General features: G+C 38.3%; 1 protein-coding gene across 1 annotated transcript in view; it reads right to left on the reverse strand.

Annotated features, from left to right (window-relative positions):
- Window positions 1-24996, reverse strand: part of ntf3 (neurotrophin 3) — a 63775-nt gene extending 38779 nt beyond the window's left edge. Inside the window, exon 1 of the mRNA XM_028451350.1 lies at window positions 24847-24996. Within this exon, the coding sequence (XP_028307151.1) occupies window positions 24847-24864 (18 nt within the window). The 5' untranslated portion in view covers window positions 24865-24996. The remainder of the gene's footprint in view (window positions 1-24846) is intronic.
- Between the last annotated feature and the right edge of the window lie 2279 nt (window positions 24997-27275).

The raw sequence follows: 27275 nt of genomic DNA on the forward strand, positions 1-27275 counted from the left end.
GATGCAAGCAAAAACTGAAGGCTACCTTTGACATTATGTGCATTTACAGCAACTTTCCAAGACCATTGAAGGTAATAAAATGTTGGTTAGAGTTGTCACGATACCAAAATGAGTAACCACGATACTACACCAGACAAAGTATCACGGTTCCGGGTAATATCGCGATACTGAAGCCTTTTATTATTATTATTATTATTATTATTATTATTATTATTATTATTATTATTATTATTATTATTTTTATGAACTGCAATGTATTTGTACAAGTTAGAAATACTTAATTAATTACTTATAGTGTTGTTTGGTGCATGATAAGAGTACAAGAACAAAAGCATATAAGCAATAAAAAAAATAATAATAAATGAAGTTAGAATTTATATGGTTGACATTAAAAAAATAATCTTTCAGTTTACCTTTGCACATCAATTTATGTTTAACTAATATAAATAATAAACTTAGGATAACAAATCTAATGTCTTTAAAAAAAAAAGAAAACTATTTGACAATAATGATTCTTCTCCAACATAATAAACCATAGAGGATTAAATACAATAAACAGGAACTGATTCCCTGAGAAAACTATATTTGTGTATTTTCTGGACAACGTCAGTGGTGTTTTATGGGATTGGATGTGATCCCTCCTTTGTATGTATATCATTTGTATGTCATCTGTAAATCAAACATACATTAAACTATTGACATCTGGGGAGGGTTGCCGGTTCAAGCCTCACCGGGGCCGTCACTGTGGGATGTTGAGCAAGTCCCTTAACCCCGAACTGCTCCCCAGGCGCCGCAAAATGGCTGCCGACTGCTCCTCAGGGATGGGTTAAGTGCAGAAGACAAATTCCAATAATGTACTAACATTACATGGCCAATTAAAGGCGAAAGCCCGATTTAATTAATTTAATCTGTTTTTTTTCTTCCTTTTTTTGTTTTTTTTTTGTGACAAACAATTGTTTTGGTAATGTTGTGCCTGTTAAAATTTCGGCGACCATCTACTTGGACATTCTTTTACTGAACAAAAAGGGGCGTGTATAATAAGACTCGGTCTTCAACATGCTCCTATTCTGACATGTGAAAAGTACTGACTATCAATTACAATGCAGAAATTGTAAACAGGATTACATGGAAGAATAAATTTAATTTGATTTGTAAAAATTGTATGTACATTGTAAATATGTCAAGATCACTCTGCATTTGTGCGAGAAAAAAAAAAAAGAAGTGTTCCCTCCTTTGGCTCCTATAGCTGGTGACAGCGCCTGCACAGTAGATCTTCTATTGCTTTACCATCTCTGCCTCGTTTAAAGCCAAAATAGTTCCAAATGGAACATTTGGAGTTTGGTTTTTTGAGCAAAATTAGTGATGCCACTGACGACGACACTCGTCGCTTGGACCCGGTGCTTCTGCCATGTGTTGTCTCGTGTTTGTCACTGTAAGTCGTGCACGCGTCCAAGCGAGACAGAACTTTAGCTTGTTGTTTGTTTTGAAGCAAGTTTCTGTAGAAGCGGAGCTGTCTTCATGAAGTGAAGCGAACAGCCAATCACCTAACAGACGGGCGAACCCAGCGTGCGGAAACAGCCTATCATATCTCCGGACGTCAGCAGTAACAGGCAAACATTCAGCAGCTGTGGTGTTTGGTTGCTATGTTGGTTTGTTTTCAAGTGAGTAGAGTGCAGTGAGTTTAGACTACGGGGTACCGTGGGTATTGTGCAACAATAATGCTAGCATCATCTGGATAAGGCTTTTTTAAAAAGAAAGATTGCTAAAATGTAAGTAAATATTTACTGATACCAATACTACCTGCTTAGTATGTGTCATTCCTCACCAATTTTAATGCGGCCGTGTGTGATCAGTCAATTCAGTGACAACCAATGTTGGAGTAAATCACAATTTATTTGCCTAACTATTAGGGATGTAACGATTCACTCAACTCCCGATACGATTCGATTCACGATACTGGGTTCACGATACGATTCTCTCACGATTTTTTCATTTACAAAATGGGACTGTAGACAATTTTTTTTTTGGGAAAAAAACTAGAAAATACTGTATTATTTTCCTTTTATTTTTCATTGTCAAAAGAATTCCTTGATAAACTATTCAAAACAATGCAATTTAACTAAAAATAAATCTTGAATGAAATAAATAAAGGAATAATACAAATGAAAATGAAGCCTATTAATTTAAATTCTGGTTCTATAATAAACTATGCAAAACTGCATAATAGTTATTTTTCTTTTAAAAGTGCAACTGAAAATGTATTTTGTGCCTTAACAATTGGACTTTAAAAAAAAAAAAAAAAAACCGTGATTACACTGATTTACGTCATATTTGTTTGGACCAGCAGAGGGCGCTGGTAACCCAGTGGTCGGTTGGCATGCATATATATTGCAGTGAAGAAGAGAAGCTATGCTAGCAGACAGAGCTAATAGAAAACCGTGACTTTTACAGATATTCAAGTAATATTACAGATATTCTTTCGGTGCTACAGGGGTAATGAATCATTTATTAACATATTTAAGAGTAGAAGGCGGCCAGAAAGAAAGTATTAGCAGACTCCGCCCGCCGCCAACACTTCCGGATAGCGCCCTCTGCTGGTTAAAAAAAGTACTGTGATTCAATTGTCAGAAAATCGATATCAACCGTGACCCCTATGAATCGATTTTTAACTGCCTTACGATTAATCGTTACATCCCTACTAACTATTGCCAAAATCTGTTGCATAAAAGGGTTTTCTTCCAAGAATATGTTATGCATATGCATTATGTTACCATGGTACCAATCTAAGATCCATCCATACATTTTCTGAACCGCTTGCTCCTGTTTTCAAGGTCACGGGGGCCTGCTGGTGCCTATCTCCAGCCATCAATGGGCATTAAGCGGCGGTACCCTGGGCAGGGGGCCAGTTCATCATAGGGCAACTTAGGAGCAATCTAGAGAAACTGTGGGGAAATTGTGGGAGGAAGCCAGAGTACCTAGAGAAAACCTACGCAGCACAGGGAGAATATGTCCACCCCAGGGCTTGAACACAGGACCTTCACGCTGTGAGGCGGACGTGCTAACCACTACCCCACTGTGTGTAGTGGTTGTATACACAGTATCTGCTACTTTTGCAATCAGTGTACGTTGCACAGGAGTTTTATGTTCACAATGTCAGTATTAGAATTTAAGGTAATATCTTTAAGATTAGAGGAAAGAGAGGAGGTGCAAGGAAGTGTCAGTAACAGTTACATAAATCATCAAGGGTTGATTTTTCACTTAACATTCAGATACAGATTTTCTATTGGAAGTTGGCTGTACAACATGTAAGGCCCCCAATTTTCGGTAGCAAATTTTTTACAATTCTGTTTTAGGGTATACCAATTTCCATATTATTTTAGTGTTATGGACAAACTCAAAGTCCTAAAACCAGCTAAAAAAATGTTTAATAGGGATTAATTAAGTTAAATCATTGGATATTTTGATGTTTCAGAAGTTAAAACGATCTGCTCAAATTTAAAGCTAAATCAGTCACAGTCAACGTAGTTTTGAGAAAGAGCTACGAATGAAAAAAGTCCTGTTGCTTACGTTCTCCAAAATCAGTTCTTTAGGAAAATGTGTCTATTCTTTCTAAGCAGTCAGGTGAGGGTATATTACATTTATATAACTATTTCCATTTTAGTGCTGTGATTTCCAAATGTTCTCTGTGATCATTTATAATCGCAGGCCTTGAGCGTTATACACTCAATTGAATATTTGCATTTTTTGGCTATCTTTGGTACATTTGCAGAAATGCTTCGTTAATGTACCTTGTCCCCGCCAAATAAATCAAATTAAAACAAGCAACAAACTGGATCTACCTGCACTGCCACAGACTGTGATCGTGTTATTGAACCCTGACTGTTTTTTCCATAGTAGGCATCCTGCAATCCCAATCTAAGGTCCCTGCAAGCTACTACTAGGTGTATGCTCTAACCCCATGAAGCTTTTTCACACAGTACATTACTTTTGGTTGCTTTCCTTTCATACCGATCACCAGAACATACAACAAGTGAAGAAATGCTTGAATGAAATCAGTAGGGTTTGATGAACTACATGACGGACTAAACAAGACTTTCCTCATTACTGATTAAATGTACAACAGTATTCGCAACAATATTTTGACATATTAATGATTAAAATCCCAAAAAGAAGAAGAGCTGCCTTTGGTGTGAGTGATTCAGCTAAATCACTGACGTTAGACAATTTCTGTAATTCAATTGTGTGATGACTGATCATTGATTTTCTGCATGTATACTAAATAAAAGGTGATGAAAAGTATAAATTATATATTTGATTGGCAAACACCTCTTGTTTCTCTCTGTACTCAACCTCAGAGATCAACATGTGGGTGTTTGCTCTATCAATGAAATGTCATTTCTTTTCTTTTTTTTAACAAATCATTTTGTAATGTAAACGTGCACTGCAGCTCAGAATAATTGCGCAAGAACTCTGCATTTAGAACATAGTGAACGCCATCTGGCGGCTGAAGACAGCAGAGAGCTGATGGGAAAGCTCGCATTGCAACTACAGGCTGAAAGTTTTGCCTTATACAGTATGCCAAAAGGGAGGATCTAGAGATACAGCTGAACATAACCCATGGGAATGGAATCCTCTTTGCTGTGTAACATAGTCACCATCGAGCCACAGCTGTGTATTCTGTTTTCCTGTTTACATGACTGTTCAATAAATAATGAATCATTGGTTCTCTTAAACTTTGTGTCCATTCAATCTGTTTGCATCCCACAGGCAGCAGAAATCTACCAAACTTCACTGGAAAATAAAAGAAACCAAACCATTGATCATTTACTAAACTTCTCAATAGTTCTAACACTACCATTAGTTCCAGGGGTCTGCAACCTTATGGCTCCACAGTCACTATGGATGTCCTGCCACTCCCCCTTGGCTCAGTGACCAGTCACCTTTGACCATCAAGTACATCAGACTCATTATCAGTCAACATTGATGATGATGATGATGATGATGATGATTACTAAGAAAAGCACCAAAACAGGAGAAATCATTGGTCCATGTCAATGATGTAAAGTGAGCAGGAGTGTTCATCTCACTCATTATTAGGTATTTGACAGTTTTAGTTGTGCAGTGAAGCCCCGCCCCCACAACGCCAGCTGTCTCCACTGCTGAGGAAAGTTAATAAAACCTCCAACCTCCACTTACCTAAATGTAAGTAGTTCAAGGAGTACCACTCATTCATTCTTAGACACTTTACAGTGAAACAAGAGAACATCTACCAATAAAGTTCAAAATTAAAATACCTTCAACAGGTATTACATTGTGTGGTGGTGGATGGGAGGCGTGAGACAGAGGCGGCCATCTTCCCTCTGCTCTGGTTCCCACTCTGGGTCTCCGCCTCTAATGGTAAATGGCGGGACACAGCCACCAAACAGCCATCATCAATGCGCTGGCCCATTGGTGATGAGACACATACAGTAAATGTGTGTGTTTTATTATAATGTATTAATAGTGATTGATATGTTGCTCTCAGCCTCCTGATTGATTGGTGGGTTGGGCTTGAGTAGCTATTTCTATACTAAAGGTTGCCAACCCTTGCAATAGGATAACACCTACATAAAACAGTATGTACTTTGCAATTCATTCATGTGCTGTTATTTAGAGCAGTGGTTAGAGCAGTTTTTGGGCTCAAGTACCCCTTTCTCTTACTTTTGAATCCAAGTACCTCCTTGTGTCCGACTACAACATTTTTCATGGAATTCTGTGAAAAAACAACTATGGAGCATAATGATGGAATGAATGAGTGATAACACACATTTTAAAGAATCGCATTTTGTAAATAAGTGAATATATTTAGTGGCTCCTGAATAGATTCATTTATATAGTTGTTATCAAATTTTGGTCATCTGCCTTTTAATGTGGAACCAAGACTAGACCTTGTATTTTCAGTTCATGTTCTAATCAAGATCATTTCTATCGTCTTTTTGTGTGTTTTTGGTGTCATTTTGTGTATTTTGTTCATGTTGGTCTGTATTATTCAGAATATTTTTCTCTTATTTTGTGCGTTTTGGTTGTCATTTTTGTGTTGTTGGTAATATCTAAATGATTCTATCTCAGTGTGTGTGTTTTTGGTTTCATTTGGTAGTTTCTTATGCTGTTTTGTATGTTTCTCTGTTATTTTTGTGTATTTTGTAGTGATCTTGTGTATTTTTCTTTTATTTAGTGTGTCTTTGCTGTCATTTCCTGTGGTGCTGATAGTAGTGAATATTTTTATGTGTGTTTTTGGCGTCATTTTGTATATTTTGATGTTCTTTTTATTATTCAGTATATTTTGATCTTATTTTGTGTGTTTTTGTTGTCGTTTTGTGAGTTGCTGGTGATATTTAGTATGATTATCATTTTTAACTAAAAATAAACATTATAAAAGCCCATATTTTTAATACTTTCATTTGATAATTTCCCTCTCAAGTACCCCCAGTAGTGCCATCGCGTACCCCTATGGGTACATGTACCCTACTTTGGGAAATTAGGCTATAGAGCATAATTCTAGAATGAATGAGTGTTAACACACATTTTAACGAATCTCGTTTTGTAAATAAGTGGAATGTATTCAGTGCTTCCTGAATGTGTGTATTTCTATAGTTGATCTCACACCTGCCTGGTGTGGGATCAAGACTGACCCTTGTATTTTCAGTTCATGTTCTAATCAATATTGTTTCCATCATCATTATATTGATTGTAATTTTTTTCTCAAGTACCCCCTGTAGTGCCATTGTGTACCCCCATTTGAGAAACACTGATTTAGAAGGCTATTTTCATGTTCATCCCACGTTCAATCCAACTGTCCGTTTGTTGACTTTGAGCTAAAACATTTTTTAAATTGTTTTGATTTAGGTCTCTGTTTTCATTATTGCATATACTTTGATATAAGAGTAAAACAAATATTTCACTATTCAGAGATGAGCTTTATCACTGTGGTTCAGCCCTCAAAAACCAGGCCTTCTTGCAGGGTCTGTACAATGTCTTTCATTTTGCCAGTTTGAGTTCTCCAGCTTTGTCCCACAGCTAAATGACAACTATCATTAATTATTTGTTGACTCCAAATGTTCGTGGTGAATCCTGCGTCTGCGCTCAGTGCAAAGCAATAAACTGGCAGCAGGTTGAGTTTGTGTCCCGTCTTTTGTCCTGTCATTGTAAAGTCCATGTGTGCAGAGGAAAGCAATGAAACTCAGATCTATTAAAATTATGATTTTAGATTTATGACCTTATGATGTTTAGCTGATTTATTTCTTTTTGCAGTGCTCCGCTTCAAATGCATATTTGTTTGTTGGAGCTCAGCTTCAAACAAAAAGAGCCTGATAATGAGTGAAACCAGCTGCACAAGTGTTTGGCTTTGAAAGCAACCTCGCAGACTCCTGGAACTTGTGTTTGTCCCTCCCTGATCCATTGAATAAATGAGTGCAGCCGTGTTGACACACGACTATGTGTAAGCGAGAGGAAGAACGAGGACAAGAAAAGCTTCTATCGTCTTCATACACAACAGGCCAGACAGGCACAACACAACAGGCCAGTGGTGAAGTTCAGAAGTTTCAAGTTTATCATTTATCATGTTGGGTACAATTTCTCCATGGGCCTGACAAAGATTCTCAGGAAAGTTAGGTTAAATTCATGTCAAGGTGTCAATTAACAGGTTAGTTGCCTTTAGTTAGTACATAAACATGAGAATGTGATGCAAATCAAGGCTGTCACCATTAAAGAAGACTAGACGTACATCTGACCTTTAATACGCCTCATATACAGACTAAGTGATGACCCGCCAAAAATAGAGTTTAAACACAAAACCCGTTCTGACGTGCACAAATACAGATTTCAAAATGATAAATGTATTAATTCTCAGAGATGTCCAGAAAAGAAAGCTAAAAGTCGTGGCAAGTTGATGTCGATGACGCGTGACACCTAGGGGGGTCGGGGGGCATGCCCTCCCCCAGAAAATTTAGCAAAAATGATGCTATGGTGGTTTTTGGTGCCTTATATTAGTGTAATTGTGGCTTTTGTTCTGTCTATTTTGTAGCGCTTTTCTTAGCATGATATATTTGCTAACCTAGTTTTTGTTTGCATGATGCATTTACAAGTTGAAATCTGGTATCCATGATAATGATGACAAAGAATTGAGCCAATAGAAAAACTTGACTTTTACAGATAAGAAAGTGTCTATTTGTACAGTTGCCGTACGGACAACCCCCGGTGCTATTGGTACAGTTACCGAAGTACATGTAAGTAGCGTCTTAGGGTTAGGGGTAAGTTATAACCCAATATCACAGCAATTTTTAGGGTTACGGTAATTTTCCAGATATTCTTTTTCAATGCTAAAGGCGTAAGGAATCATTTATGAACATGTTTAAAGCTTTAAATCTTGGATTAAATATTGTAATCAAAGTGTTCTGAGTAGACAGTGAAGCTATTCTCCTGCTGGCTCTGTAAAATGACATTTATAAATCCAGCTGACGGTGGACTTCAGCCAATCAGAGATCTTTCTACAAACACGTGTGCTCCATTAGCTGTTTTGGCGTTACTATTGGCTGCTCGACTGAAGTCGAGGGGCGTTCAGGTACTCTTGGTAATAAAAGTGTAATGATAGACGTCCCAGCAAAAGTCTCCATAACAGCATTAGATGCAACAGTTACACAGCAAATAAAGGGCAGACTGAGGTGGAGAAGAAGCAGTTTAAAGCCACTAACACTGGAGAGGAACAGATCACTTTGTGTCCTCATGGACCCCGTGACTGTGCAGGGTCCGCCTTACACACACACATGTGTCAGAGAGAGTGATAACAGATGCGTGTAAACCAAGATAAGTTTATTCAAGGTAAATTAATTCTATAGTCTGGAAGCGGAGTGATGGTTGTCAGTCCGCTCAGAGCAGCAGTCAGCAGGGATCACAGCTGCCTCTGTGAGCTCTCTGGCGGAGACGAGCTGATGGCAGCAGCCGCGTTGGTCCGGACAGTAACTCGAGTGATACGTGCGTTCAAGTTAGAGTCTCTAAAACACCAGAAAAATCTCCAATAACACAAGAGATAAAGTCCATACATTTATCACTAGTCTATATTAAGAAAAAAGTTGTGTTTAGAAAATATACCGGTCCCCAATGGGGGGGTCATTAAGAAAACTGCGGGGGGGGGGGCACAAAAACCCTCTGCTTCCACTTTCTCTTTTCCTTTTCTCTGTTAGAACGATTGGAGCAGCTGTAAACTACACAAAACATGGGCATATTGATTATTTCACATGGCAGATTCTCAAGCCTCACTTCCTGCCCTCCATCTGAATTTAGCGCTCTAGCTTTGTCACAATGCAGCAATGTGAGTGATGTCACGTGAATCAACAGAGCAGGCCATAGACATATACTTTTTATTGGCTGATCCTAACAATAGCTCTAGGGTACATTCAATAGCATAAATGTAAAACAATTACACCACAGTATATTAGATCTATGGAGCAGACTCCCGTCCGCTGTCAGTGAATGGACACCGTCAGTTACGATAGCCAATCAGATATCTTTGATTAATAAAAAGCTCAACCTGTAGTGGGAAGAGTGTGTGTGAGGGGGCACAGTAGGTCAGCTGGGGGGGCACTGCCCACGAAGGCCCCCCATGACGCCGACACTGCCGGTAAGGGATGTTCAGTTTCGGTTTCAGTTTCAAAAACGAAGCAGAGAGAGGATTCTACAAACTGCAGCTTTTAAAAGTAGAAGGCGGCAAGAAAGGGAGTAATGGGCGATTCCGCCCACCGCCTACACTTCTGGACATCCCTGGGTTCTAGATAAAGGACTTCCTAATAATTTGACAGTGTATTGCATAATGTGTCTTCATCAACATCATTACTTTGATGAAGTAAACTGGGCACAAGAGAACGCATTTAAGTTCATTATCACACAGAACTGACTGAAGTTTAATTGAGAACACAATAGCTGGTACCTACCAGTAATTAACCTTCAAGCATGTGCACTATGAGGTTGAATTAGTACACAATGTACCACAACTCGACTTAGCCCTGGGTCAAGAATTTAGAGCCCAATTTCTCTCAAACAGCAGCAAAACACTACAGCAACAGAAAGCTACACTGAGACACAGGCATAAAGTCATTATAGTTTGATAAGACATATTTTGCCCTTTTAACTCTGAAGCACTACTCATGAGATCCTCTGATCTTCCTCCTCTGACTGAAGAAAAATAGGAAGAACTCCCAAATGAAACTATGACTTCTCACTGGAAAGATTGTATGCGATTTACCCATCTGACCACTTATTTGAAGTCTTAAATGCGGAGCCAGATCAGTAGCCATTTGATAATGATTATTCATTTATATGCAACTTTTTCACTTTAAAGAGGAGAACTGCAAGAAATGGCTTACATATACCTGTATATTAGTGGTGTAATGATACACAAAAATCACGGTTCGATACATACCTCGGTTTTGAGGTCACGGTTCAGTTCATTTCCGGTACAGTATGGAACAACATGCAAAACATTGACTTGTTTATTCAAAACTTTAGTAAATCAACAATGTATTTAACATTATACAGAATATGAAAATAAAGTTTAAAAAATAAAAATACTTTACTGTTGTAAAGTGCTGCCTGGTAATAATATTCTCAAACAAAAAATACCTAAAATATTTTTTAAAAAAAAGCTTCTCACAGCTTGTTAACAGCTTTTATCCGCTGCTATAAAGACTCCAATGGCTGTTGTTATAGCTTTGGCCAGTCAGCTGCATTTGTACTAAGGACGTTTTCTTTCTTGTTGCCGTTGCAAGTGAGTTAGCATGTTTGTCGTGTTCCTGGGAACATACCCGATCTCAGTCGAACAATGTCGGCCACACTGCCCTTGTTTTATCCACTGGTCTTTCTCTATTGCATTATTTCACCCTGAAGCCAAAGTGTTCCAAAGCAGGAGACTTTAGCGACAGGGGAGGGTCCTCCAGCTCTGGTTTCTCGCTAGCGTTAGCCATAACGCACAGGCTGCACATGTAGCTGCAGGCGGAAGTAAACACACGCAACTTCCGTTCCGGGAACTCACCCGTGTACGACCCTGTACCCAAACCGAACGTCCTGTATCGAAATGGTTCAATACGAATACATGTATTGTTACACCCTTTATATATATATATTATAGTACAATTATCAATAAACCACTGGTTAGGTTAACTCACAAACCACTTAAATCTTAAAAAAGTAACACCCTCCATAAAGAACAACACCCCATCATTTAAGAAAACCTGGATCCCCCTTTTTACAATACCTCCGAGAATGATTCCACTATATTCCTAAACTTGTTATTGGTGAAAACTGTATATGAAGTGTACTGATGTATAGAAATCATCACTGTTATATTATTTTACTTATGCCTTAATATGGTTATATTTATATGGTTTTGCCCACATAACCTCCTTTTTGTACAGGCTGACTTTCACTCTGTTCCATCATCAAGCATTATGGTCATCTTTTTCTTTTTTCAGCAATATGTCTCACTATTTGCAGCATGTACTTCAAGATGCAAACCGTCTGTATTGTCCTGCTTGTTTAGTTCTTTTGTTGTTGTTGTTTTTGTTGCTTGCGAAATGAAAATAAAAAAATCTAATGATCGTCTCAGACAGTAGGTGATCTGAGTGTGTCCTCGTGATTACAAAAATCACTTTACATAAAGCAAAGTGGTTTTATAGAGCACTAATCTTGTAACTTTTCAGTCTTAAGCCACATTTACCCATTCCCACTCCAATGGTGACAGCTGCCATGCAAGGCACTAATCATTAGGGATAGTATTTATGGTTTAGTGCCTTAAAGGTGCAGTCTGCAACTCTTATAAAAGTGACTTTTTTGTCATATTTGCTAAAGCTGTCACTATGTAAGGACATAGTGATTTACATTAGGTTTGATTTGTAATTGTGACACTAGAACTCTAGTGCATGTGTTGTTTGTGTGCGCAGCAGCCTCCGTGTGGGCAGCTGTAAGTGACACTGTGTTGTTGCTGCTGCTGAGGTGTGTGCACATAAAGAGAGAGAAGCGCTGCAGTAATATGCTTTTAACAGTGCATGTTATATTACTGTGATGTTGCTGTCGGACTAACGTTAGCTTTTTAGCTCCTCTGAGGGAGGGACTTTGGAAAGTTTGGAGGCAGGGCAAGAGAGCAGCAGGGAGGGAGGGAGGGAGGGGGAGAGAGGGATCTGAGAGTTGCGGACTGCACCTTTAACCATGAACTGAATAAAAAAGATAATTCCAACATGTGATGTTTAACTATATCTGCAAACAATGCATAAACTCCTGATGTGCATGCAGGCTTTAGAGGGTAAAGAATGAGTTTAAGATCATGAATCATGATCAGTAAACAGGGGTTAGGTTATGTTAGTGTCACAAGTCCTCAGGCCAACAGAACTTCCATCAGCTCAAATATCAAAGGTGACCACATCTGTCCACCCTGCTGTCCCCTACAGGTGTCTTATCCAATGAGGAGAAAAAGAAAATAGCTGCTATAAAGTTTCCAATCTTTTTTTCACATAGGAGGAAGTTTTCTATAGAACATCAGTCAGACTGTTACTAAGAGATAACTTCTATAGTCATCATGCTAATTTTTCCCACGTCAAACTCAAGGCCTGGGGGATAAATCCGACTCTTTAGACAATCCAATTAGGCCCGCAGGAGAAAGACAAAAAAAAAGACGAAAAAAACATGAATGTAAATTACCAAATATTTTCGTTGTAGATATCTTAGCCCTTCTAAATACACAAATTCAATGAAACGCCACAATATTTGGAGTATTGCAATTTCCCCATGCTTTAATCACATTTTAAATCTCATATTGTTCAAAGGACTCATTTTTCCTGAAATTGTCAATATTTCTCATAATTTCTCAAAATTAGATAAAAATTGTCACAAAATCAATGTAAAGCCTGCAGGGAATGATATCTGTCACATATTGCTTAGATATTGACTAGGGATGTAACGATTCACTCAACTCCCGATACGATTCGATTCACGATACTGGGTTCACGATACGATTCTCTCACGATTTATTTTACAAAATGGGACTGCAGACAAATTTTTTTTTGGGAAAAATACTGTATTATTTTCCTTTTATTTTTCATTGTCAAAAGAATCCCTTGATAAACTATTCAAAACAATGCAATTTAACTAAAAATAAATCTTGAATGAAATAAATAAAGGAATAATACAAATGAAAATGAAGCCTATTAATTTAAATTCTGGTTCTATAATAAACAATGCAAAACTGCATAATAGTTCTTTTTCTTTTAAAAGTGCAACTGAAAATGTATTTTGTGCCTTAACAATTGGACTTTAAAAAAAAAAAACCGTGATTACACTGATTTACGTCATATTTGTTTGGACCAGCAGAGGGCGCTGGTAACACAGTGGTCGGTTGGCATGCAGATATCTTGCAGTGAAGAAGAGAAGCTATGCTAGCAGACAGAGCTAATAGAAAAACGTGACTTTTACAGATATTCAAGTAATATTACAGATATTCTTTCAGTGCTAAAGGGGTAATGAATCATTTATTAACATATTTAAGAGTAGAAGGCGGCCAGAAAGAAAGTATTATCAGACTCCGCCCGCCGCCTACACTTGTGGATATTCCACTCTGCTGGTTAAAAAAAGTACTGCGATTCAATTTTCAGAAAATCGATATCAACCGTGATACCTATGAATCGATTTTTAACTGCCTTACGATTAATCGTTACATCCCTAATATTGACAATGCCTTACATACTTTTTGTATCATTTATATGTCCAACATTGAATTCAACATTAAATACAATCAGTCTGTGAAGCGTCTAAGTCCTTTGATTTCAATGAAAATGAAAATATCTAGCACAGCCAAAAACTGTTTGCATCTTTCACTGACTGCACATACAACACCTGTGCAAACATCATGGCAACCTAAATTAACCCCACTGCCACACCCATGTCAGCTAGAGATAGACCGATATGGATTTTTCTGATGGAATTGTTGGTTTCATCTAAGAAGAAGGCGGAAGTATTCTGTCCAACAGGCGACCGGACGTTTTGCCAGCGTGACGTTGTTTAGAAAGTTTGGTGCGCTTGGCAAAGAGCATGTGTGAAAGCGGAACAGACCTAATTAAAAGACAACAATGTTGCAGATTCATCGCCTGAACCCCATCAAGTCCACTGGACTATATGTGTGAAAGCACCCTAACCTGGGGTTTCTATTGGATACGTCTCCACTGTGTTACGTCTCCAATCCGCCGTCCGGCAATCCACACCCAGTTGACGTCACAAGGAGTTCTCGCTATATATACATAAGAACGCAGTTAAAGGAAGTGTTATAAACGCAACAACAAACAGATAAACAGGTCAGTGTTCCTAACGAAGGAGTACAAGAAGAATTATGACGTTTTGGTGATGTAGTTACTTGAAATATGATCTGAAGTTTTTTATTTTGAAAAGTAAGCAGATGTTTTGATGTTTAGTATGTGCTTAAGTTCCTGTTTCACTGTATTTGCTCTGTGCTGAGTTGCTGCATCATGCTCTGGCATCCGCCAGAAATAGAAGTCCTGCGTATCTTTGCCGGAAGGTTCCGGACTGTCGGAGTTGGGAAGGAGCAGATACGCAGCGCACCTAATCCGGTGGAAATCTACACAATGTACCCTTAAATTTTATAGTATCCATTTGGTTTATGTAAACAATCTATAGTTTTTTCGTGACTACCGATATTCTTCTGTGGTTGCTATGACAACCTATGGATGCCAAAAAACTGCAAGCCAAAAGAAGATCACTATCTATTCACGAGCCGAGTGAAAGTTGTAATTATTTTGTTAAAAGTTCAAACCTTTCCTATTTTCTTCTCCTAACCGCGGTTGGGGGAGACAGAGGAGATCCTTACTCTCCAGAGCTGAATGCAGCTTCTCCTCCTCTGTTAAATCCCGGAGACCTCATAAAAAAATGGAAGCGTGCAGAAACAACAGGCTGTGTTGGTGTTGGACAGCTGTACTTTATTTACTACCTGCACTGTAAACATAAACCTCGCTACCTGTTCCGGTCGCCGTGTCGGACTGGATTCAAAGACTTAACACACACACAAACATCTGCTCCACTGACACGCACACACACGCTCCCTCACTCAAAATGAATACATTCAAGCTGAACACATCTCACAGCACTTTTCTTGCTTTATTTTTTTATTATTAATAATTAAAAACTTTTATTTATATATGTTCCTACACCTCGTTTCTACCACTGTGTTGGTCAATGGATGGCCACGACCGGTGTCCAGGAAAACTAATCGATCTTAAAGGCACACTGTGGACTTTTTCACCTAAAGAGTTGACCCATATGAGTTATTTTAAATGGTCATGTGACCTGGAGAATGCCTGAAGAATGTTTCGCTTTATGGCAGTCATGTGACCACAGGCTCGGATATATATTGTTCCCACGTGAGCTGAAACGAGTTAGCCTCTGTTTACAGCCAAAGGAGCACAATATGGTAGTTTCGTATTGGGTTAATGGTGCGCTAATTGCCGTGATAGTTCGGTTAAATGTAGATTCTTTAGTTAGGGCAGTCGGCAAGTCAGATCCGTAACTTCGGGATAAGGATTCGCTCTCGGGACTGCGCTCACGCCGTGGCTACAGTCTATGGGCTCATGGAGCAGCCGATACACCCGGCGTGCTCGGTGTCGCACGTCCGCCCAGACCCCGGCCGCCGTGCCGACCCTTGGTGAAGGGGGGCGACGACTGCGGCGAGGCCAGGGAAGAGGGAGCACCACCGCTCTGGCCTAGCAGTGGGGACTCTAGCAGTGGGGAGAGGAGGGCGGCGGTGGCGGATGCTCCTCCAGCCAATAGACTGTAGCCACGGCGCGAGCCCAGCCCTTAGAGCCAATTCTTATCCCTAAGTTACAGGTCAATTACTGTCTGCATACACAATGAAAAGACGAAGGGAGACTGGCCCGTCTGACTGTTGATTTTTGCGACAGTGCTGCGGCGCTTGTGGCCACTAGGGGCACTTGGCGTGAAAGTTACTGGTCTAGCGCCTCTAGTAGCCAAGAGTTACACAGTGTGCCTTTAAAGGATCAAGCAGAGGTCTAAACCACTAGCTTTGATTGACAGACCAAATCATTCTGCTGAAAAATGACATTCTGAAATAAAAAGGCCATTGTGGAAAAGGACATTATTAAATAAAAATGTTTTTAATAATATAAAATCTTGAAAAATAAATAAAAAGTTATTATTTTAAAAAGTATAACATTGTTAAAATAATCAATATGAAAGATTAAAAAAAAAAAAAAATTAGATATTAAAGAATAAGGAAACATATTTTATAATAATATTACCTTATTTTACATTTTAATGGCCATACTATATATTTGTCTGTTATTTATCAAAATGGTATTTATTTCAAAATGTTGTTTTTATTTATTTAATTCTGAATCTTATGGGTTTCCATAAATGAACTGTATGGTGCTGAGTCAAGCTTTGAATCAGGCAATTTCTTCCACTGTCACTTTATCAGCTCAAAACAAGGAAATGAACACAAATTTAGATAATTTTGTAGCCACAAAAATGTCCTAAAATTGGTTTGGTAACTTTTTCTGTCATAAATTATCACAGATCACACAGAGTGATTTGTAGTCTTGGATTTCAAAGCTTATAGAACAGAGGGGAAGTAATTCACCTATCTAGTGTTATAAAAATCATCTGCTTCATCAGCCACCAGTAATCGACTCAATAAAATATTTAGGGAAAAAATTGTGAACATCCAGGATGTATATTAGGGAGATTAAAAAAAAAATAAAAATCACTTAGACAGAGGCAGATTACTGGATAACGCACAGAATGGACAAGCACTGAACTGTCATATGACCACACTTCTTGAAAGGCAGAGCTCTACCTTGAAGCCACATCATCTCTACTCTGAGATAAACCCATGGCGTTTTGTGTGATTAAGGTTGTGCTGTTGGTATCAGCTCAGATGTCGGACATGGCGGTATAAGCGCTAAGGTTACAGGTGAAAGAAATGAAAGTCAAAGAGAGACAGTCCTGGTGCCTTTGGGCTGTTTCTTCACTCCAGTGCAGGAAAAGCTGTTTAATCCACATTCTTACAGTATGTTTGGCTCTGACTAGCCATAAGAATGTGGGGCATAAACACTGGGCTACATGTGTAAACTATCTGGCAGGAAAAAAGAAGTGTGGAAGTGCAGCCGTATAGGATGTGGAAACCAGCTCAGCCCGAAGAGGAAAACACTTTCACAGCTTTCACCAACTGGGTGCATTGGGTTTTCATTTGACAGCATAAAAATGCAGTTTATGGGCTAAACCGTATTTAATTCAAAGAATAATCATAAGATATCAGAGCACTGCTGTTACATAAGGTTTTTCCTCCTTTTCTCCCTTTAGCTGCTTGACCCCAATAGTCTTGCCAAGCAGTAAATTTGACACAAATCATTGGGTAAAACATGTTTGAACTTTCCTTATCTTTACGACCAACGTCCTCTTAATGCGGTGGGGAGCAGGATCCATCAGCAAGAACACCTGTTAAGTGGTTTTTGATGAGTTTAAGAAGAACTTAAGGAAAGTGAAATGTATTCTCCTGATTATCTCATGACTTGTGTCTGAGAAAAGAAACGTAACTTTGTCTCACTGGTATCATCAATGACATTTCGATGGTAAATGGACTTGATTTCTATAGTGCTTTGTAACCACCGTGGTAGTCCCAAAGCACTTCACAATATCAACTCATTCACACTGACATTCACACACCAATGGGACAGAGCTGCCATGCAAGGCACTAATCAACCATTGGAACTACTTAGGGTTCAGTGTCTTGCTCAAGGACACTTCGACACATATAGGCTAGAATCAAACCTCCAACCTCTGGATCAGAAGACGGCCCCTCTACCACCTAAGCCACGGTGGCCTACGGCTTGTCCAAGTTTCTTTGGTGTGATTTCAATCAATCATTACCAATAGAAATGAAAACACGACTTTTTAAAATGATACATATTATCTTGAGAAACAAATAAATGTGAATAAATTATTTTTTTCCTCCTGGATTCCAATTTTGAACATGTGTCTGTTTACCTGCTGCTTCAGTCACCTTTACTCTGATTGGTCAGATTATTGTTATACATCAGGATATAGATAGATTATTAGTTTTGTTTTTCAAAATAAAAGTCCATGGAGGAGGATGATTCGACCACATCCTGATACAAACTCTTGTCTAACGGCTTGGTGAGGAGTCTTGACTCTTTGGGTTCTTAATGGCTCTTCAGTTAGTAACAGTTAGAAGGTGAAATGTTTCATCCTAACTTAAAACGTGTTACAATTTCTCTTATATATTCAGTAATTTGAGTAAAATTCTAAATGTTTTTCAAACAAATACTCTGAAGTGACATCTGAAGTGTTTTATGGTGTTTGTTATGCTTAACATAAGATTTAATTAAAACACTTCAGGTGTCAGGACACAGAACCAAACCCCTTTAATGTCTTTATGAAAGTTCCTCCTGCAGAATAGAATAATCTATATAATATTCTGATGCCTCAGATTGAATAGTCGGATATCGTTCATTCTCTCTGGTATAAGTTGCAATGTAGATTCTGTTTGAATGGACCAGAGGCTGCTTTGGGTGCCTTCCACCATCACCTTTCCCAAAATCTGCTCTGAATCAAAATTATACTCTACAGCAGACATGGACAACTAGCCACATGTTGCTTGTTAAATACATAAAATGATTATAATGATCCAAAAATAAGTGAAAACTTTACAAAATGACGACAACGAAAAAAAACAAAAAACTAAATAATACCAGAAACACACAAACCCACCAACAGCACAAAAACACAAAGACAAAAGTACACAAAAATGTTCAGATTGGTTAAAATAAATGCTGACTTTTGATTGTACTTGACATTAGATGATAATAACTAATGTTAATTCTCATAATGTGGCCATCGGATCAGACAATCACATATTTGTGGCTCCCTCTGTGATAACATTTCCCCATTTTTGCTCTATAGAGTGGTGACCTGTATCTTGTTCTGCTGTTTCCATTGCTGCACTTGGGGTCTTATATCATTTGGACACTATCTGTTTCCAAACACAAGCAGTAGTCCTAATTTAAGAATAAAATGACAGTGATGTTTGTAGACCATGGCAAAAATCGGTCTAACATCTGTAAGGTTCATCTTTAAACAAGGTTGATTTTCGGAGGCCACTGCTTGATGAGACAGGAGCGTCACATCCTCGAGTCTTCAAGAAGAAAAAACAGTTTGGATGACTTCCTCAGTGGGCTTGTGCAGTAGAGTTAACTCTAAATTTCCAGTTCTGTTCCACTTATTTGTTTTCCTAGATTTTATCAGTTGAGTTTTCCTATTCAGAAAAGATTTAAATGCGATTAACACAATCAGTTAAAGGTTAGTTGTTGTTTTTTTTTTAATCAGAAATTAACAGTGTTTGCCTCATAGAATAATTTAATCTAACCTTTTTTGCTTGAAAAACAAGTAAAAGGTTTGAAATTGTCATTTGGAAGTTTGGTTTAATTGACATTGTTGGAAAAGTCGTCCTGCTTGTGGGTGTCTACATCCCACAATGCAATGCGCAAAACTGTTTGGTCAATATCAATAAAGTGTTCACCGTGAGGATTAAAACAAACTAGCAAAAATAAACAATTCTTACATTGATTTATGAGGCCTACACTATTTCCTAAATGATAGAACCAGTTATTGTCCCAGGCAGATTTCATGTTAACTTGAGTGAGCAATAATACTGCATCCATTTTCTGATGTTTGCTCATTATCAGGGTCGCAGAGATAATACAGCGTATAATGGAAAAAATAAGTCTGAGGACTTTACAGATTCTAATAAGTCCCTAAGGAAGTGTGATGAACTTGAAACATCTGGAATGGGAAACAGTGATCCACCCATAATATATTCCCCTCTGGTTACTGGCTACTCTGATACACTCTAATCTATGGACAGATTTACTGTGTATTTACCGTCCAACCACCTGCCTCAGAACATTCCTTAAAGATTCCCACTGCATCCACTCAGCAGAATTCTTCCCAAAGTGGTTCTTTTGGCTACCATGTGTTTACAACGTGACATTTATGCACCCTGACAGCCAATATTTCGGTAGTAAGAAAAGTGACACAAAGTGCAAAAACTTCAAGAGCCACTGCCAAGATTCCTACCAGTCTGAAACTAGAAGAACACAGCTGCTCATCCTCAGGACATCTTTTTTAAAACATCCTGGGGGTATTTCAGAAAGCGGCTATGTTCAAACTCTGAGTATGTTTTGGCTCAAATAAGAAAAACTCTAAAGTTTCTGGTTTTAGAAAGCGAGGTTCTACTCTGAGTATGTCACCACGATAACATTTTCCATAAACTGAACCTGCTCACTGGCAGGTTTTGTATAAGAAACCCTGAGTTTCTACCTGGCTCCGCCCACCTGAACACCAGTCAGTCATGGATTGTCCGTTCATTCCAAATCCGATCGATGTTGAGGGTCAAATAATTAGAAATGCTCTACGCCGCGAGAGGTGTTTCCCTCCAAGACTGGATATTATTTCTTTTCCTGAGGAATATCTTTGAGAACGCTGCCGCTTCTCAAGAAACACTTTAATTTACCTTGACACTCTTCTTGGACCACATTAGAAACATCACACACCGCGAACGTGCGCTCACATCGTTACAAATGTTGTGTGCTGCTTTACATTTTTTTTTTTTTTACAACATTGGTGATGCAGAGCATTTAGGGAAAGGCACTGTATGCAGAGTAATTTCATTTTCATTTCATTTTATTTATTCTTTTTTCATGGTAATGCAACAGAAATTGGTACAACAATCCAGCAAACACAACAATAATACATTCCATGAAAAGAAGAACAGGAGTAGGATGAAGAAAAAATCTTATAAACTCCTCCCCCATTCTTAACAAAAACATTACAAACTAGATGACCTCACCGATGCCAAAAGATAACAATAGCTCAGAACAGATGTAATCAACTTTCGATTTTAACAATTTTCACTTTTTTATTATTTTTTTAATTTTATTTCTCAATTATTATAAATGATTTGGCTAAAACAACAGTTGTTGTAAATTTAACAATTTTCACATTCATCTTTATACAAGTTAAGTATGTGCTCTTTATACTTATATTTGAATTGAAGAATATTTGAACAACATTTTAGATCATTTTCTAGAGAGTTCCATTGTATCACACCAGATACTGAGACACACATTTTTTTGAGGGTATTTCCTGCAAAAGGTTGTTTTAAGTCATTATTTCTTCTGCTTGTCTCACTGTTTACAGTAAAAAGGGTTTGAAGTCCATGCGGTAACAGACAGTGTTTTGCTTTATGAACAACTAATAAAGTTTGTAAAGAAACCAAGTCCTTCAGTTTGAGTAGTCCTGACCTCAGAAACAGTCCTGTGGTATGCTCTCTTGGAGCAACTCCATTAATTATTCTTATAACCCTTTTTTGCAAAAGAAATAAGGGCGTTAAATTAGTAATAATTAACCCAGATCTCCAAACAATACATTAAATATGGCAAAATAAAGGAGCAATATAGAATTCTCATTGCCTTGTAATTCAACATAAACTTTACTTTACTCAAAACGGCAATGTTTTTACAAATTTCATTTCTTACGTAAGCTATGTGTGACTTCCACTTACATTTTTCATCAATGAGAACTCCTAAAAACCTAAATTCTGACACTCTCTCAATAGTTATTCCATTTAAAGTTAAATTAACACTATCAGGACATTTTTGATTTGTGAACAACATACATTTTGTTTTGCTTAAGTTTAACGACAATTTATTTTTATCAAACCATTTCTGAAGTTGGACCATTTCTTGTTCAACAGTTTCCATTAATGTTCCTAAGTTCTTCCCCGATACAAAAAAATTAGTATCGTCCGCAAAAAGAACAAATCGTAAAATCTTTGATTCCTCACAGAGGTCATTAATATATCAAGTAAAAAGTTTCGGCCCCAGCACAGAGCCTTGAGGGACTCCACACTGTATTGTTTCTAACTTAGATTCATGACCTATATACTCTACATATTGTTGTCTATTTTCCAAGTAACTACTAATCCAGTTTAAAACTACACCTCTAATGCCATATGTCTGTAATTTAGATATCAATATACCATGATCGAGAGTGTCAAAGGCCTTTTTAAGGTCAATAAAAACTCCAACTGTGTGATTTTTATTCTCCAGTTCTGTAGTAATGTCCTCTGTGATTTTCATCAAAGCCATAGCTGTTGAGTGGGTGTTTCGAAACCCAAACTGATTATCATGTATCAAGGAATGATTTTCAAGAAAATAATCAAATTTTTCAACAAAGAGTTTCTCCAGAATTTTGGAAAATTGAGAAAGCAAAGATATAGGCCTATAATTTGTGAGACTATGCCTATCACCCGATTTAAAAAGTGGAACAATCTTAGCCACCTTCATTTAATCTGGAAAGAAACCTGTATTAAAAGACAAATTGATTATATATTTTAATGGTCTAATAATACAATGTATAGTTTCTTTGACAATATACATATCTAAGCCATCACTATCGCATGAATATTTACATTTCAATTTAGAGACAGTAGAAATAATTTCACTCTCACTAACTTCACCAAGTAATCAGAAAGGTTTCTTTTGCATTAAATCACCTATTACCATTTTCTTCCTAAACAGAGAACAATACATAGCCAACAGAGGATGAGGGCAGTCAAATGTAATTTGGCTTTCAATCACTTTTTTATTTTGATATGTCAATTTAAAGGAATAAACATTTATACCTTTCAATATGATACGACAATTTAAAAAGTCAAATTAAAATCTAAATGTGGTGATATGATGACCTAAATATGTATTAGCGCTCTGAATGATGTTTTTATATTTCATTTGTAGCTGCTGCCAAGTGCGCTTTTCTCCTGTCGGATTGACCCTAAATGAACATGACATTTTTAACCATATATTTATACATGTTTGATATGGTTAACAGTTGAGCGTTTGAGTTACTACATTCTAACTTACGCATTCACCCGATCAACAATCTCCTCCCAAGCCCATATTCTCTTCTTGGCAGCTGCGACAGTGATACCTTTTCCTCTTAGAATAGGCTCATATTCCCTAAACACCTGCAAGAGAACTTCTAGCTCCATCGGGGTGAAAGAAGTTGCTCTCTTCCGACTAGTTACCATGGTAGCTCGTGGTAACTTTGCTCCATGAAGGCTTTTTATCGCGCTTGTGCACGTGAGTAACTCAAGGTTTACATACTCAGAGTTGATTGACCCACTTTATACCAGCTGTAATAGAACCAGATACTCAGTTTCCTGTCGTGGGGTAAGTTAACTCTGTTAATGGATTTATTGAACCTCCCCCCGTCTACACAACAGACTGTTTATGGTCCACACACACTTCCTTTGCTGCATCCAGTCTACGAGAAAAAGAACAACATCAATGTAGGGTTGAGAAAGAAAGACTCGAAATCTTAAGGGAAAAATAACACACTACCACCACGCACCCACATGATTGAATGATAAAACTACAGCCACCCCATGCAAAGAGACATCTGGTGACATTCTTAAATAGCGAGATCTTGTCCCACATCGTTTATTCAGTATTCACCAATAAAAAACTAATTCCAATAACCTTTCATCTTGGAGCTGCTGTCGGTCCGTCCTACTAGAAGCTGCTTTGGCTGCCTTTTGCACCCTTTCATTTTTAACGGGTTACAAACCAGCAGCATCAGATGACTTCGTGATTTCCTCACCCTGCCTGCTGTGTCACTGAATGCCAGAAGAAGCTCTGAATCAAATCCGCTACTACAACAGCTGCTCCAGTGGCCTTAGCGCGCACACATACACGCACTGTCCGCTTCGGGAACGCATGTACCGCATACTGAAGACGCCCACAGATGCGCGTCATTACGCAAAGCTCTCCAAACCACTCGCCTTCCCATCATCTAAAGAGAACTCACGAAGACTTTCCCCCACATTATGCTGGTATTAAAATGTTATCACTTTTTGCAGAAGTAAGTCATGCTTATAACATCATTCAATGCTGTGTATGCAATAGTTGTTTCCCTCTCTAGTATCTTACTTCAAATGAATTAATGAATTACTCAAACTCTAGAGAAAGTTAGGAGTAGAAGAGGAATTCCGTGCGTAAAAACACGTCTCCCCCCCAGCACAAATATGCACAGTGTAAGGGTGTGTGCAAGTGTGCAGAGCAGACTGTTTGAACACTTTTGTTGTGAGAGTCATCGATGACATATGATCACCTTTCACATACTACAGGCGCGCAGTTAGCGCACGGCTGATCCAAAGACACGGGCTGCGGCGCGGCGCTGCATTAAGACTCCTCCACTCCCTGCGAAAGAGCAAACCCTCCCTGCAGGCATCCGAGTCTCCTGTGTTTGTGTGCGTAAAAGCAGCTCTGGAAATACCCAGCCCTTTTGTAAAGGCTACCTGTGTCTTCTTCTCACACGCTGGCTCTGCAGCCTTACTTTACCTTCCGAAGCGCAAAATGCCACCACGGAACTTTTCAATTCAGCATAGTTGTTTATGGAATGTCACAGATGTAGGTGAGTTTTGGAAACTTTGCAAATGTTTTGGACAAGTTTATCCATATCGATTGCATGCGCTTTAATTATACTATGTTTGATTCCCTGTGCTACTGTACATCAAACTGTCTGGAAATGTAAAGTTACCTTCAACATGATGAACTAGTTACAAGTTATTTCTCCCCCCCCAAAAAAACAAAAACAAATCCAATGAAGCTTTCAGGGACACAGAGAAGCGCAACATAAAAGAAAAGAACAGCGTGCTCCTACCGTAATAAAGGTAACCATAGCATCGGCGGGTTAGTATCCAACAAAGTCGACATGAAGGTGACTAATTAAATTCACTAATTCCTTTGGTGAAAACTTCCCACTTTCCTGAGGACTCCGGTCCGTCAGTGCGCCACGCTGGTTCTGTGGAGACAGACCTTGGTGCGTAATGCGCAGCTCTCTCTCTCTCTCTCTCTCTCTCTCTCTCTCTCTCTCTCTCTCTCTCTCTCTCTCTCTCTCTCTCTCTCTCTCTCTCTCTTACTCACACACACATACACACAGAGACTCTCTTGCTGTTAGAACAGATGGCCCACCAAAGACCTGCATGGACAGCTATGTCTGACATGATCTAGGGCACCAGACCATTAGTGTGTGTAGTGTGTGTGTGCCCTGCAAACTTTTGCCCACCTTCAAAGGACAATAGGGACCACATATGTAGACTGTATTTTAGATAGATAGACCTTACCCAGATTCCATTACTTTTTGGAGGGGATCTGGATCAATAAACTGATTTTGAATCACTTTGAATAATCAGTCTCTCATCATTGGCAAGTTGAGTTGTTTGCTTAAACATTTCACTGATTTACGCACGGATTCGATCTGGATTGCATATTTCATTGTGACTTTTCAAAAAACAATGGGAGTGTTCATACATTTGGACTAAGGGTGCCCAAATGGATTTTTTTAATTATATATTTTTTAACAAAAAACGCCCAGTCACTATAGGTGTCAGTGAACCACATCAGACCTTGTTAAATTACATCACTCCTCAATGCATTTTAGATTGGAAGATGATTGCACTTTATTTTCATAAAACATGCTGGGCATGTGGTTACTTTAAAAAATATTAATAATTTAAGAACTTGATAAAATCAGAATTGTTGTAGAAGCAAAAGTTAAACTTTTTTGAAAAATGTAATTTGATAGTTTGATAAACATACCACTTGTTTTTTATATTTGTACTTGAATTACAGTTAGTTACCATTTACTTGTTCTCGCAAGTTTAAAAAAATTGTATATCATACCATTTTGCACTTGTAAAGGTGAAATTGGACCTACTGCAACATTATTTACTGGGATAGAAATTTAAAGCGTGAATGATCATGGTACTATGAGCAGGATCACTGATCCAGATAACTAGAATATGGCAATATCACAACAACAACAACAAAAAACAACATGTAAAATCTGCACACTAACATCCCCAGCACTGACAAAGAGCAGTCATTATACACAGCTCTACGTGCTCACACATGATTGGCTCTCAATGAGGAAGACATCTTTTCTCACTTCCTGAGCTGATCTCACAAGCCCAGAACACATTAAACCACACTTGGCATTTGTCTTTTCTCTGCACATCTGGTTCTGTCTTTCCACCTTGTCAATGTCAGCGGCACGTTTGGTCAAACTGTGACAGTTAGTATATCAACTGTGTTACACTGATAAGATCTGACGGATGCTCACTGCTGGATTAAAGCATCTCTCACCTGTATCTATAAGGCTTTGATTGGCTCTAAGGATGCGGTTGTTTTTAAGTTTTTCATGTTACTGGTTTATGAGATGTTTTTACATCCTCCAAAAAGCAATAAAAGTCATATCCCAGAACTTGCGCAGACCCCTCCTCATAACTTTTATGGACCAACTTTTTGCTGGTACTGCACACATGTTTAAAATCAATCTCTGGTTCAGCCTCGTCCCTCTAAAATGCTGACATACACTTACATTTTTAATCAGCACAATGGTCACACATGACTCCTGCAGGTCCCAAGGGGCTCCCCACGTGATAAGACCACCGAGTCATTATTATCCTGCACTGCAGTGAAATCATCAAATATGTAAAAAGCAGGAGAGCGTTTATGGAGCGTGGGATGAAAATAGAGTGCAATGGAAAAGGGAAGGTTGCTTAAGGAGGAGCAAATGATGGAGAATCTAACAATCAAATACCTTCTGAAAGGTCTTCTATAGTTATTTGGATCATTTGTACTTAAATGTGATCTTTTGATCACATGTATATTGCATATTTTGATTAATTTATTAGGCAAGTGACTGAAGGTAATCAAATCATCAGAAGGTCAAATCATCTCAAGAACTTTTTTTACAAGTAAAGGTCAAGGTTAAAAAAACAAAAGAACAATTTGCGTTGTCTTTTCTCCATTTCCTGATCAATAAGTCAATGCCACTTTCTCATTAAGGAGAGAAAAAACAAGACAAGGAAAGCCAAAATACTTTGGCTTCATTCACAGAGTGATGAGTTGGATGATGTGAGAAGAGCCCAAAGTAGAGCGGGGACTCCTCTTTATGAGAAGAGGTGCCAACCAGTAAGAATGTGCGATATATCATCGTTCACGATATATCGTCAAAAACATTCTCACCGGTAAGAATATGTCATCCTACGATAGAAACGATAAATGCCCATGTTGGAAATTAGCAAG

Source organism: Gouania willdenowi, chromosome 6, assembly GCF_900634775.1.
Source record: "Gouania willdenowi chromosome 6, fGouWil2.1, whole genome shotgun sequence".
In the NCBI taxonomy this organism is placed as follows: domain Eukaryota; kingdom Metazoa; phylum Chordata; class Actinopteri; order Blenniiformes; family Gobiesocidae; genus Gouania; species Gouania willdenowi.